The sequence below is a fragment of the Python bivittatus genome, unplaced genomic scaffold, assembly GCF_059951505.1.
Source record: "Python bivittatus isolate LINGU-HERP-01145 unplaced genomic scaffold, Pbiv_v1 ctg000200_np1212, whole genome shotgun sequence".
Lineage (NCBI taxonomy): Eukaryota > Metazoa > Chordata > Lepidosauria > Squamata > Pythonidae > Python > Python bivittatus.
Genome location: NW_028277040.1, coordinates 8,001,165 through 8,015,745, shown reverse-complemented (window position 1 = coordinate 8,015,745; position 14,581 = coordinate 8,001,165). Strand labels below are relative to the sequence as shown.

Here is a 14,581-nt window from a genome sequence, read left to right as displayed (position 1 = left end):
TTGTGGGAAGCCAGCAGGGAAGGTTGCAAATCATGATCATGCAGCTGCAGGATGCTGCAGCTGTTGTAAGCACAAGCTGGTTGCCAAGCGCCCAGATTGCCATCACAGGACTCCAGGTGCTGGGACAGCCAGAACTTCCAAGACTAGTCATCACCACTCATTCAGCACTGTCATAACCTCAGGTGCTGAACAAGTGGTCCCTGAGGACTACCTGTACAGAATTAGGTGGCAGTGAAAAGCAGTTTCCTTTTCTGTGAGATCATCCAGCTTTAGGTGCTTCAGATGGGGATATCCGTGGTATGTGCGTCAACAGTGTCAACATGGCAGATTAGATCAATATTCTGGTTTCTCCTTATAGAAATCTTTTACTTTCTCAGGCAATCAAAGCCCATGTGTGCAAAAGGGGGCAGGGGCTTCAATCACTGGTTACACTTGCCATTTTGACATTGTTAACTCTCCTGCTGATGTTCCTGCTAGAGTGCATGAATATATGAATGTATTATCTTTTGGTAAGTTTTTTCCTAGGATTTTATGACTGCATAGCCATATTTAACAGCACAAAAACCGAAAGGGAGTTTCTATAAATTTGAAGATGATTAGTGAAGCCTTCTCTTAAGGGAATCTTGACATAATCTTTTGTAAGATGTGTACTAAATCAAATCAGTGGAGGCGTTTTGCGAGGTAGAGACATTTGCTCAGAAGACAATTTGATAAGAGTTCCCAAAGCACAGACTCCCCCCTTTGAACATATGCTTCCAATTCTCATTTCACATCTTCTAGTATTTACCATCCTGTAGCTTCATTTCTTCTATTAGAATGTGGAAATACTACTAACCTTTGACTTCACTGCAACTTGTGACCATTTTTATAAAAGACTACAACTGTACCTTATGGCAGTGTACAAAATAGAAAATAAGGCTGTGCACAAAACTGAAATGTCATCCATTCCATTGGCATGGAATTTGGAACAGCTGGAATAAGCATACAAGCATAATTTTTTACTTCTTGAACTATGCAGAATGCATTCTCAATAAGCACCAACTCATTTCTCTCAATTCCCCAGCATCATTATCATTGGTGAGAATTCTACTTGCTAGTACATAACAATGTGTCTAGGTTGAAGCAGGTTACCGTTGGGCTTTACAAGGCAGTGGCAAGCCATATTGAGTTGTCTATTTGCATGAAGAGTGCTGAAGATCTTTGTAACAAAAATGGAGGAAATATTTAAACTTCTCATAGGAAACAATGGAAGTAACTTAGTAGGGTAACAGCTACACTGAGCCTAACTGGGACAAAATTCAGAGTATCAAAAATGGGCATTTCAAACTCAGATCATTCTGAGTTCAGGATATGTAGCACATCACTACTGGAAGCATGGATGAGAGATCACTTTGTAGCATACCTGTTCTGCTAGCAGTTTTTTAAAAATTCAGGACCACCAGAACAGACAAACGTCAGTGTAGAGAGTATGGTACATGAGTAAATACGACTAAGGCTTTTAAAAGCCCTTTATGCAATCAGTGTCAAATGTTTTATTTTAAGAGCTAGCTTAACAAACTCAACAAGACAATATGAAAATAAATTTACAAGATTACAAAATAAATATTAAAAACATTTTTTTCTTTTCAGTGGCAGAATCTTTAAAAATCTTGTTTCATCTTCTTTAATGGGGAAAAGAAAGGATGCTCCAAAGCTGCTTTAAGTGTGATCCGCTTGGCAGGGTCATATTCCAACATTTTCTGAATGAGATCAAATAGATTCTCATGGTCAGAATTGTGACACTGCATGAATTCCTGTGGGTGAAAAAAAAAACTAATCAGCACCAAGGAGAAAATGGAGTAGAGGAAGTTTATGGTCAAGCAGCAAATTCTCTTACCTTCAGTGGCTTGCAACGCCTTGAAACATATCTGCCAGCAGAACTGAATTCATCCCAATCCAAACTATCATATCGGAAGTACTTGCGTTTTCTGTTATAAATGAAGTTAGATTTAAATTACTGAAAGGCAGCTTTAGAGATGGCAAAGCATTCCTTATAACTGCTTTGGCATATATCAGATCACAATTCAAATTTAAACAGTTTTTTAAAAGATTATTTGCACATCTCCCACATTCTTTCATATTTATCAGATGGTGCACAGCATTCAAAAAACTACAATTGCCAAGTGAAGCATCTATCCTGAAAGTGTTAAGGCATCTTTTGGAAGGCTCAAATGATTGTTTCAAAGGCTGTCCCTTGTTATTTGCATGTGCAGACAGACTATTTCCACTAGCAACACCAATAAAACAAGTGCACGCACAAACCTCTTGAATGCTTTGTACAGTCCTACCAAGTAACAGTACTACCAGATAAAACAGGAGTTTAATTTTCCTCTAAATTTAAGCAACAGAATTCTACACCATCCCAGTCTGTTCTCCATTAGCTATCACAATCAGAAGGTATTTTTTACTTCATCAAAAACAAAAGGCAGAACAATATCTGCCTCATTCTAAACACAGCCGCCGCCACCACCAGCTCCAAGACATGATCAATAAGCAGAAATACCTCTGATTTGTATGATTATTATAATCAGGGCCACAATATGAGAAGTTCTGCCATAATAACTTCTAAGATGAAATGCACGTAATAGTCAAACAACATATGGAGCACCAATAATATTCAAAGGTTTTATAAAGTGCACAGACCCAATATAATTTGCCTTAAGGTATCTACTGAAGAGAGTGACTTGAGGAATTAGCACAGCAAGAGCACCCATGCCAGATTCAAAATACCTTTACTGCTTCAGATTACAGGTAGTCCTAGACTTACGACAACTGGGCCCAGAATTTCTGTTGCTAAGCAATGTGGTCATAAAGTGTAACTGCATCATTTAGCAATGGCAATCCCTGCAGCCCCAGTTGTCATTAACTGCATCCCACGGTCGTTAGGTGAGGCAACTTCCTGCCAGCTTCCCACAGCCAAAGTCAGTGGGGAAGCCGGCAGGAAGTTGTAAGTCCCAGGCCAGCAGGCAGGCAAATGGTTGCTGAATGGTGAGGGAAGGAGGGGGCGCACAGGGGAGGGGGAGGGAAGGTGTGCAAGAGGCACTGCATGGGTCAGGTGCACGAGTGACAGTACGGCACAAGCACAGAGGGGCTAAGGAGGGCATTGACTTTCTGGGGAAGCTGGCAGGGAAGGTTGCAAATGGTGATCACGTGATGTAGAGTGCTTGGCAACTGGTCATAAGCGCGAATGGGTTGCAAAGCACCCAATCGTGACCATGGAGGTGCTGGGACGGCCGTAACTCTGAGGACCAATCATGACCACCATTTGTTCAGCACCATCATAACTTCAAATGGTTGTAGACTGAGGACTATTTTTTTTAAATGTAAGCTAATCATTAAGGAGATGCATACAAATACTGATGGCACTGCTGAGGAAGGAAAAGTTGAGAAGGTGAGCAAACCCCCCCAAGCATTTCTTTACCTGGTCTTTTGAACCATATGAATTGGTAATGGCCCTAGTATCTTCTCCATCATAGCCAGATGTTCTTTGCTGTCATGAGTCTAAAAAAAAAAAAAAAAATTCCTTGACAAATTAAAAAACAAAACAAAACCAAACACATTCAGTTAATAAAACCAGTTGCTGCAAAATATGGCATTTGGAAGGGAGAGGGGGAAGATTTTTTTTTAACAAACTAATTTTTAAATATTTCTATCCAAATCATTTATAGGCTATGAACATGGCAGAATTTCAAAGAAATGTAGCACCTAAAGCCCCAGTAAGGTATAGAAATATTTCCTTTTTTAACAGCTTCCCCAGTTCTGGATATGACATCTAGGGCTCCGATAAATAGAGTTACTTTAGCCCCATTGCTTTATCTATGCTGAAATTGCCCATTTACGTTGCCAGACTTTATTTCTTATTTTACCTTGAATTACTAATCAAGTAATACTTTAAATTAGAAGTGTAATATCTCTGGTCTTTACAAAAATACTTAATAATTATCACTCTTTCTCCATAACATATGTCTCTGTAGTCACATACCGGAAATATTGTAAATCCTAGGTAATATTCAATAAGAATACAGCCAATACTCCAGACATCACATGGTTGTGACCATCCCAAAGCTGTGGCAAAAAAAAATTACATTTAACATTATAAAATGAACTGTGTAGTTTTTCTCCTTCAAACTGGCATATCAAATACTTTTGATATGAATATACTAAGAGTACACTTGAAATGGAAGTTTCTGACAAACCTTTTGAGTCAGCAACTGCTTCGGTTCTGGGTTTTGGATGAAAACATACAGGGGTGATTGATGCTTATCATTCCCCTCTCACCTCAGGAGCTCCCAAAAGAGAATGTACCATTACCCTCCTGCCCCCAACTATCCAGCCCTTCCCTCCTTCAAGCCACCACCATCCCAATCTCATAAGGTCTGCACACCCCAAGCCTTCCTCTCTCCCTTCAGCACTTCTGCTACTCTCCCAACATAGAATATTCAACGTGCTGGTACTCTACCACCATATCTTCCCAGTATCTTCCCTCCCCTACTTAACTGATGATGCCCTTCACATGTCCGCACTTTGACCCCGAACCTCTTCTACTGGATCAAAACAGTTGCTTTGAGTGGTGTTTCACTCCATGCATTGACCACAATGTATTTGTTTGGACATGGACCCCTGTCCCCCATAAACAGGTCGAGAGATTTTAGTAAGTCTAAAATACATCCTAAATCATTCACTTTAAAGCTTGTAATACACGTGACGTACAAAAATACAAATACTGCAACTTTCTGCATTAGTATGTTATCTCACCCAATATGACTTCAGGAGCTCTGTAATGCCTTGTAGATACAAGAGTACTATGATGTTCATAATCATATGTTGCACTTCCAAAATCTACAACTTTGATCTCTGGATGTTTCAATGTGCGTTCACCACGTCTCTGAAATGTACGTTAGTAAATTACATTACTAGGCACACAAGCAGTAAGAATCAGTTAGGAAAGCAATTATTAATGTTAAGAGGTAACATTTACCAGTTTAGGGTTATATTCTTCTGTATAATCAGATTTCACAAATAATATGTTTTCAGGCTTCAAATCTGTATGAGTCAGCTTGTTTGAATGCAAGACTGTAAAGCAGAAAATGGTACCAACAATTAAATGGAGTATGCTACAGCTGCTTAGCTATCAAATTTTCTTCCTTCACTAGGGATCAAAAATTGAAAGCTGTAACATTCTAGCTTAAGACATCTTTAAATATCAATGTTTATAAGCTGTATTTCAGCCAAAAATATTTTTCAATTAAACAAGTAAATATATTGTGTTTGCCTTGAGATTGCTAAAGAGATAGTTTAATACATACTTACAATTTACAGATTTGCAAATCTGATAAGCTATTTTTCTGATATGGTCCAGACAGAAAGGCAGAAAACGGTTTTCTTTAAGGAAGTCATAGGTACTGAGTCCTAGCAATTCAAACACAATGCAAACATGGCCATGATGGTCAAATGACTCCAACATCTGGACACAGTGACTGTAAATACAATAAGGTTACTCAGAAGGCATCACTAAATTACAGCATAAAATCAACTGAACGATTTATAAGTATAATTCAAAGTAAAATGTCAAGGATGAGTATATAAGAAAATATAACCAGTTTCACTGTAAAGGATTTACCAAGGAAGGAAGGAAGGGAGTAAACATGTGCACATTCCTTTTTGACTGCATCATATACTTACAATGTGCTACTAGGATCTGATGTATTTAAGTGCTTCAACACTTGTATTTCTGAGTGAGCTGCTTCTGAGTATCTGTCAACATTTTTTACTATTTTCACTGCTACATGTTTACCTCCCCTAAAAGACAAAGTTTTTAAGTGTCACTAATATATTCTCTAGAATAATGTGGTCTACTCACAATGAATGAAAAACAGGCTGCTTTAAAATACAGTAGATAGTCCCTTGGTTTAAGGATGACCCATAGTTAAGAAATGAGCCTATTGTAGCAAAATTCAAGTTAAATACACAATGATTCAAGTTAATTATACAATACTACTTATACAGTATTATACAGTAACACTGTTCCGGCTTACATATAAATTCAACTTAAGGACAGACCTTGGGAATGGAACTCATCCTTAAACTGGAGACTACCTGTATTCCACAATTACATTTTTAAAATATCTCCATATAGTCATCTTAACTTCATTTTTAGCATATTATGCTGAAATATATGCACATTTCCTTACTATCAATGAGATTCTTAAAACAAAATAAAGTGACAAACTGTACATTTCAGGCAGAACTGTTGAAACAAACTGACTTTTAAAAATCTATTTATTTCAATAGCAATTGCAATTCTTCCATTTTTATTTAGTATACTGCCATTTAGGCTATGTCTGCAGGTTCCTGGAAAACCAATGACTGCAGATATGCTAAGAATCTTCATGGAGGAACACCTCCCCCCCTCATGTATCAGGAAAACAGGCCTCTGATAATGGGGACATCTTCAAAAGGATGTTTCCCGTCAATCTTAACAGAAAAGATGGTCCCTCAGACATTTAGGCGCTAAGGTATTTAAGATTTTAAAAATCAATACTAATTTTTTCAGCTAACATATGAGGGACTTCTAGTCACAAGGAAAGAGAAAGCAGAAATGACATTATATATAATCTGAGATTTAGAAAACACTGAGTGGCATCATAAAAAAATAACTTACACTTTGTGGTCAATGCACTCTACTACTTTTCCAAAAGCACCTTCACCCAGAGTAGTGATAATTTCATCTAAAATAGATGGGGGGAATCAGTTATATAAGCAATGACATATTTTCATTATTCAACACACCATGCTATGCCGCTATGTAAAAAGTATAACTAGACAACTTTAAATATTTAATCGGACAAGTCTCCAAGACAGTTATGTCTATCTCATTCTATATCAGCTGTGTTTACTATACAGGAAGTTCCAATTAAGTTTAACTCTATATAAAAAAGAACCCCCCAAAGAAAAAACGAAACACGTAACAAAAGAAATGCAAAGTAAAGGACTTCCAAAATTTCCTGACTTATCTAAAATAAATTATTCTATCTTGAAAGTGAGTAAGTTGTGAAAAATATTCTATACATCTTGCATTTAGTACGTCTCCACTCTGACAGATCAGGTGACCCTCCTCATCATCCTCTACACTCCTGGATCTTTTCCTTCGGTGACTCCTCTGGTAACGGCAAGTGTGCGGCACCAACATCATCCAGCCAATCAATATACCCGAGTGAATTCAGGGCAGAATACGAAATTCATTCAGCAGGGAGATATTCAGGCATTCAGATACGCGCCAGGCCACAAACGGTTGGCAGGAACAATTTCAAATTCCCCAGAATTTCACAGGGCACATAGTTTAGGTTACAGGAAAAAAACATGGCAAGGAACAAATTTTCAGATAAGGTACTTCAAGTGGCAAGGTAACAACACAATATATATGCTTTTAAAATATGGTTCACTAGAAGAATTAAGTATTTTAAAATTGCAAATAAACGTTCTTCAGTTTAATGCTGTCATACACCAAGTGTTGGCATATACTGACCTATAAAGCAACCTTTTTGGAAATAATCTCAACAAGAATTAAAGGGTACAAAATACATTTTACATATACCTAATTAGGGAAATCAGAACTCACCAAATTTAAAAACCTCCAGTATTTCTAATTAAAGAGCTCTTAAGCAGCCCTAATTGCTATTCCTATAGATAATTTTTCATTCAACAGAGGATCAACATGATCTACTCTGATAGTGGTGACTGCACGTCAGATGATAAGCAGTGGGGAAAGACTATGTGGACCAAGTCTATCAACCATTCCATTAATAAGGAGGCAAATCCTATCCTTGGACAGCAATTTCCCTGGTGGGGCAGATCTGCAGAAAAGCCAGGTCTGCATGATTATCCTTGCCAATTTGGATTGTCTTGACTATTCATTAGAGATTCTCAAAGGTTATATCCATTTAATAAGCAGTTGTTATCCTACTAAATTGTGCATTTACATTTAAAAGGCACATTTCAAGATTACCAGTAAAACCTAAGAGGTCCTAGAAAAGCAAAGAGACATTGAAAAGTGTTTTCATCAATTACCTTTACAGAAAAAGGCAATGTAGCACCATTTCAATATATAATTTAATCAGATATTAAAAAAGATTATCATTAGAATATTATACAAGGTAACAGAAGTCATTCTAAACAATAGGTCTTCAGTTGCTACAAAATAGTCTCATTTTTGGAACACATGATCTAGTAGAAAAAATAATTCTTTGCTAAAAAATATCCTCCATTTGTGATTATTCAAAGGGATATTTATATGCATGTTCAAGGTGTTTTAAATTATACATACCGTGTCTGCATATGATTTATTATGATGAGCTTTGCATTTTCTTTTGTAACTGCTTCTGCCACTCTGACCAGATGACTTGCTACTATGGTTGTGATAATCATTCTCATGGACCCTGCAATGATGCCTGACTTCAGACAACTGACTATAGTTGCTTCTGTATTCTTCAATGTAACACCGTTCATGATCACCTCTTTCATGGAAGGAGCTGGTATCTTTAGAAAGGCTAAGGGGAAAAAAAGATCCATCAAACTCCTTATAATGCAAAACTCCACATTGCAGATATATCTGATTTTAAGAACACAAAAGACTCTGATTATTAAGCATGAAATCATTTTTAATAATACTGAAAATCAGCATTTCAGGTAGATATAGGAAATCAAGAGTTGTCCTTATATTTTGGATTACAACCCCTATAAACTGTTGCTATTAACCACCTGATGAAATCTAAGTCAACATTTAGAACATTTGGAAGGAATCATATTACCTACATTTTAACTGAAATAACTAAGTAACTTACCTATCATACATTTGAGTGTGATTATATTTGCAGCGTTTGCCTTCATATGTGCTGTGTGATTGTCTTTTTCTCTTATGCTGGTTTGGGGGATCCCAACATTGTTTTTCATCCCAGTCAGCATATTGACTTTGTCTGGAATACCTCATCTGAAATAGATTACAAGCATATAACACATATCACATATATCAATATCCTCTATAAAAAAAAAATGTAGGGCACTTTTCAATAAACCCATCCCTATTTTTCTTAGAAATTTAAAAAAGCTCATATGATCTTCCTTTTCAATGTTGATCAAATATTGAACTCTGCAAAATACACAATGAGAAAAACCTTTATTTCCACAATAGTCTATGATTCTTAGCACATTCTTAAATCAATATGTGTAAAGAACCACAGATATCAAAGAAAAGCTATTTCAAAAGGTCCAAATAGTAAATGAAATGCAGCATGCAAGCTTTTGAGAAAAATGAAATCCTTTTCAAAAATGTATATAGTTTTGAACACTGTATGGTCTACTAGTTAATACCAGTTCCAATTAATATTACCTAATTATTTTCTGCTTTTGATCAAACATATTGCATTAAGATATTTCTAATTTAGCATTACATAACACTTCAAAGTTATATCAGTATCATCACTGTAACCAAATTCAGACTTTTAAGAATTTTGATGGCTTCTAGATAAAATGGACTACAATTATCACAATTGCAGATGTAACAATGGGATTTCTAGTCCAACAGATCAAAGAAACCTGGCTGGAGAAGGCAGTCCTATAGCGTAACCAATAATACAAAAGAAATTAAATATGTACCAAACTTGAAAGAAGCAATTTTACCGCAGATTCTAAAATACTTAACACAGCCTGAAATGAAATTCCCCATACATACTCCCTTTCTGTTACTGCACTACCAAGCCCAACAAGCCATGAATACTGCCTGTCACAAGTATCTCTTAATAACTATCCTATACAAGAAACAATCATATAAATGTAAAAGCTCTACACTACACCATCTACAATGTGGGGAGTAATAAAATATACCTACCATGCTAAGTTAGTGTGTATCATGGTTAGTTTTTTGATGGACTGGCATGTGAACTCAGCCTATTACATTCATTTATGATTTAATGTTTGGTAAAACACAACAAATTAACTGAATAACTAGGTCAAACATGTCATGTGAACAGTCTCTATTTTTTTTTTATTACCTTCAATGTGGATTCTGACTAATTCCATGGAGATAACATTTGGCTGATATCAACAGAAAAATCATCCCTGAGGGACAATGCTCGATACCTAAAGTTATTATTCTCCAGAAGGTAATTTCTCCAAAATCCCCAGCTACACTTTTGCTAACAGAGAAACACCTCAGGTGAAGATTGTCCAGGTAGAACTTAGATTTCATCCCCATAAGCCAGTCCAATCCTTAAAATCAGCCTCTCAGAATGGCAAGAAATATTGGTAGCAGATTTAAAGACAGGGTTTGTTTGGCCATGGCAGTAAACGCTCTGCATTACTCTCCTTGGAAAGATCTAGAAGGCTCCTTCTCTTCCTCCTTCAGACTGAAAATCTTTTTACTGACAGCCATTGTTTTCTACAATTTCAACTGCAGTTTACTTTTGTTGCTATTTTTAGTGCCTGTGCTTTGGTAACAATTTTACTATTTCCATAAGATCTTTTATTATTAACCTGTATATAAAAAAATTAAAATATAAAAAAGCTTTCTTCTTCCATATTTCCTGTCTTTGTCTCTTCTCCGTCCATAAACTATCTGCCACTGACTCATCAAAGATGACAATATCACTGAGTTATTTTTCTGATTACTTTTAAATCGTTTTAATAATTGTATTTATTTCCTACTCGTCCATTATCTCATACTCAATATCGCTTACAATGTATTAAAATAATCACACATCACACGCACAAAGTATCGTTACACTGTATTTTTCCCCGTAGCTTCGGGTCAGAAAACCTTTTAAAAGTTATGCAGCTGTGTGGACGCAGCCAGCACAAAAAAGGGCAAATCCATTTTATAGTGACAGTGCGTTCTCCCTCTCTCGATATACATATAAAAAAATTACCTCCTCGTTAAGGCGAAGCAAAGGTGACACATACATACAACGGGGCCATTTTTCTCTCAGGCCCCCAAGGCCGCAGCCGGACCGCGACGGCTTAGACCCCTTTGCTTCGCCTTAACGAAGAGGCAGAAGCTACCGACAGACTGAATCGGCTCGGCTTGCACACAAAGAAGACTAACGAGGTCTCCATGAAGAAAAAACAGGCAAGGTCTTCGCGCTTCCTGCCCATTCAATAAACGATCGCACACTCTCCATATTACGAGAACAAATTATCTCATCATGAAGACTCCTAACTTTGGTATTTCAGGCTTTAACTATAATCTCGCCCAAACTTACTTTTCCTTTCGGAGCCGCTCCCCGTTTACAGGCGTCTATAAACACGTTTGGAGCTCTTCACTGCCTATCCGCCATTACACAGTCCTCTCCGTGACAAAATGGCGCTGGGCAAGAAAGTTCTGGAAAAAAAAGGATTACGGAGGACGCGCATGCGCAGATATAACTCTGCCTTCAACCCCGCCCTCTGCGTCACGCTAACAATCAAAGGGAGGTTTAAAAAAAAAACCTCACTGCGTGTGCAAATCAATGCTGCGTTGAGTAGTTGTGCGCATGGCGTCTGAAGTTGGAGCGGGCGCGAATGATATGTCGAGCTGTCAGTATGTTTTACGAAGACGCGGACTAAATACCAGCCGCAATTTTCTTTTTTCAGTCATCTTGCTCGATGAAATTATCCTGAAAACTCTCATCGTTGCATATTATTTTATAAACAGCCTACAGAAAATATTGAGCCCGAACGAATCCTAGCTGCTCTGACCTGATGGTTCTTCCTATGAGGCTTGTATTATCCAATTTCGCAGTTCATCCGAGGACTGTTCTAAGCAAAGAATCACGGGCAGAACCTTCACAGTGTGGCTGTCTGCGCTTAAGAGATTCGTCACGAAGGAACCCTCAAGCGCAAAATTGCCTTGATCATAAGTCTCCACTCTCAAGAATACTTGTGGCCAATGCATTGCCGTGCCCAACTGTGACTATTGTTCAAGCAACCTCTTGAACAACAGATAACTGGAATTCTGTCAGGTGGGGTCATCCTGAGGGTTCAGGTGTTGGGAGTAGGTAGAGCTCAATCTGGCACTGGTCTGGCATCTCCCTGCCCTTCACACTTTGCTGGAAGTAACCACTGAGCTTACGGCACTTATCCATAAGAGCAGCAGTGGGAGCCTCAGTGCCACCTGAGATGATCCTAGTGGTGACCTCTCCAGGCCAGGACCATCCCACATAATCAGACACAGCTTGGAGCCATGCAGCAGTTGCCAGCAAATCATGCCTGACAGGTTGCCCTATGTGTGTTGGGCTCTTTATCCATTATCATGAAGGTATGGTTGAGATCCAATTTCACACTGCACTTTGTGGCCATGGCCCTCTCATCTGCAGTATGTATCACTTCCAACACATAAGCATGAAGCAGCGCCCATTTGTACCTCTGTCCTACTTCATGGGAAGTGCTACATTCTCACCCCATCCCCACCAGAGAATGGAGGAAAGAAGAAAGAAGCATGCTCTCTACTTCAGTTGGACCAAATATCTGAGGAGGATGTAAGCTAGCAGCAGTTCCAACACTTCCTTGCTGCATCAGTGATACAGTCAGGGCACTACCTGCCTATTAAAGATAATGCATGAAAGGATCTTTCAGAGGCCACCAGAAGGAGGCTGGAATCTGACATCATCCGCCATGCTAAACAGTGAATATTCAAAGCCATAATCTTTGTGACAGCTTGTGTCATGTCTGATACCTTTGAGTTACCCTGCCTTTTACTGCCTCACAGCTGCTTTATTCCCTGCTCAAGCATCTTGCTCTGCTTGAGAATAGAGAATTAATGCCTCTAGACATGGGAAGGATATCTGGATGGTGCCTAAACAGATGCATAGCATACCCAAGATTAAAGATGCCTATTGTCTTTTCTGCAGCTGATCTAGGCCCTGCAGTAGTTGCAGACAATATATTATAGATCTTCAAGCAGAAGCTGCTCTTGGGCCCACAGCATACCTGCTTTCGTAGTATTGGGAGGTCATATAGTAAATCACCTCTGGAATGAGGGTCCCCCTGAGATCCTGATGTCCCCCACCCTACTGGTGTTTTGAAGAGGCTTGAAGACCAGGCCTCTAATGAAGCCCCTTGGATTGTGCGGGGTTATTTTTTTCATTCCTGTGGTTTTTGTCATTCTGGCCATCTTTTATTCATTTTTGTTTCTTCTTGTATTGGTATTTTATTTGTGAGCCATGGAGTTTTGGGGAATCAGGTGGTATATACATTTAATAAATAAATCTGGGCCACCATTACTCCCACATGCCTTGGTCTCAGATTCGGAAGGAGGCAGCTCCTCCTCCTCCTGATCTCCCTTCTGAGTCCCTGGGTTGCTGAGGAGGGAGGGCTGACTGCTTCACTCCTCCTCTGCTTGTGCCACAGGAAGAGCTCCTTGTCCAACCTCATTCGCCACCATGCCAGCTGGTGGCTCTACTGCTGCTTCAGGAGCAGGCGTGGGACTAAAATCAAGCCTCCTGGCAGCCATCGCTCTCCCCCCTCCCTTGACCAATAAACTTTGTCACTGCCCTCCCCCCTGACTACCCCTCTACCTGGCTGAACTCTTTCTTCCTGGCTTGTTCAGTGGGGTTTTTGGGAGGGGGCAAGATAGTTTGGAGAATATTACTTCATTAGGTCCGGGGTGGGGGCAGGGAGAAAGTAGCCTATTTAAGCAAAAAACCTGCTTTTTAATATGTGTGCACATGTATTTAGCAAGCAGCAGTGCTGTCAGTACAATGCACAAACACACAATTGGAATAATTCATTCTCCCCCTCCCCCCAGCCCCAAAGCAAGCAAGTCTTATTTGGCAGAAAAGTTTCCTTTGGAGGGAGGAAATGTTATTTTAAACTCAAAAGAAGCTGATTTTAAAAGCAAGGGGTGGAGAAATCCCTGTTTCTCTAACTACTGTAACTGCTATCACTCACCTCGCTACATCAAAACTCAAACTTTAAAACTTGATTGTTTGCTTCAGAGGTAGGCAAGCAACCAAATACTTACCAGTCACTACTATTCTAAGAAAAGTATTGGTTCCATGATTGAGTCCAATGGCCCCTCGACACAATTTCCTCTTTGATAACTCATGCTCCAATCAGTATATCTCCAAGGGCGAACAGCTCTCTGTGTTATGTGCTCTTTAAATGCCTGCTACTTCATTCCACAACTCCACCCAGATCACACACACACACACACACACACACACAACTAACAGTCGTAGGACATAATCAGTCCTTCATAGTGTACTGACACAGAGATTTCAAAAAATAACAAAAACCCAATTGCATGAAACAACTCCCAGTTACAACAACTAAAAGTGAACACTCCAAATACTCTGACCCAGAAACATTTGAAACCAAAAAAAGTTTTGATGTGCACACAAACCACCAGAAACTAGCTGGTCTGTGCAGTCCTGATTAGTAAAGCCATGAAATTCATCAAATTACCTTCAGTAAAACATTCTCCTTGCCTGATTTACTGTATAGGATAGTTGCAAAAATAAAGGGAGACCCTAAACACTTCTGAGGAAGGATAGAATTAAAATGCAGCATTATA

At 38.8% G+C, this 14,581-nt stretch overlaps 1 protein-coding gene across 1 annotated transcript; it reads right to left on the bottom strand.

Moving 5' to 3' along the window:
• Window positions 1-1,508: 1,508 nt before the first annotated feature.
• Window positions 1,509-11,410, bottom strand: CLK1 (CDC like kinase 1). Its single transcript, XM_007427992.4, has 13 exons — window positions 11,292-11,410; window positions 8,880-9,025; window positions 8,363-8,585; window positions 7,108-7,198; window positions 6,701-6,767; window positions 5,722-5,838; window positions 5,350-5,516; window positions 5,018-5,112; window positions 4,795-4,924; window positions 4,022-4,104; window positions 3,461-3,540; window positions 1,877-1,967; window positions 1,509-1,793 (listed from the first exon to the last, which is right to left on the bottom strand). The coding sequence occupies exons 2-13, from the start codon at window positions 9,023-9,025 to the stop codon at window positions 1,641-1,643; spliced, it is 1,443 nt and encodes a 480-aa protein (XP_007428054.1). The 5' UTR covers window positions 11,292-11,410; the 3' UTR covers window positions 1,509-1,640.
• Window positions 11,411-14,581: the final 3,171 nt, after the last annotated feature.

Excerpts from the sequence above, each read along its gene's own strand:
- CLK1 (XM_007427992.4), bottom strand. The coding sequence starts at position 9,025 with ATGAGGTATTCCAGACAAAGTCAATATGCTGACTGGGATGAAAAACAA. Across the intron at positions 8,586-8,879 it reads CACACTCAAATGTATGATAG|CCTTTCTAAAGATACCAGCT; the intron begins GTAAGTTACTTA and ends TTTTCCCCTTAG. Across the intron at positions 5,517-5,721 it reads TCAGATCCTAGTAGCACATT|TCACTGTGTCCAGATGTTGG; the intron begins GTAAGTATATGA and ends TTGTATTTACAG.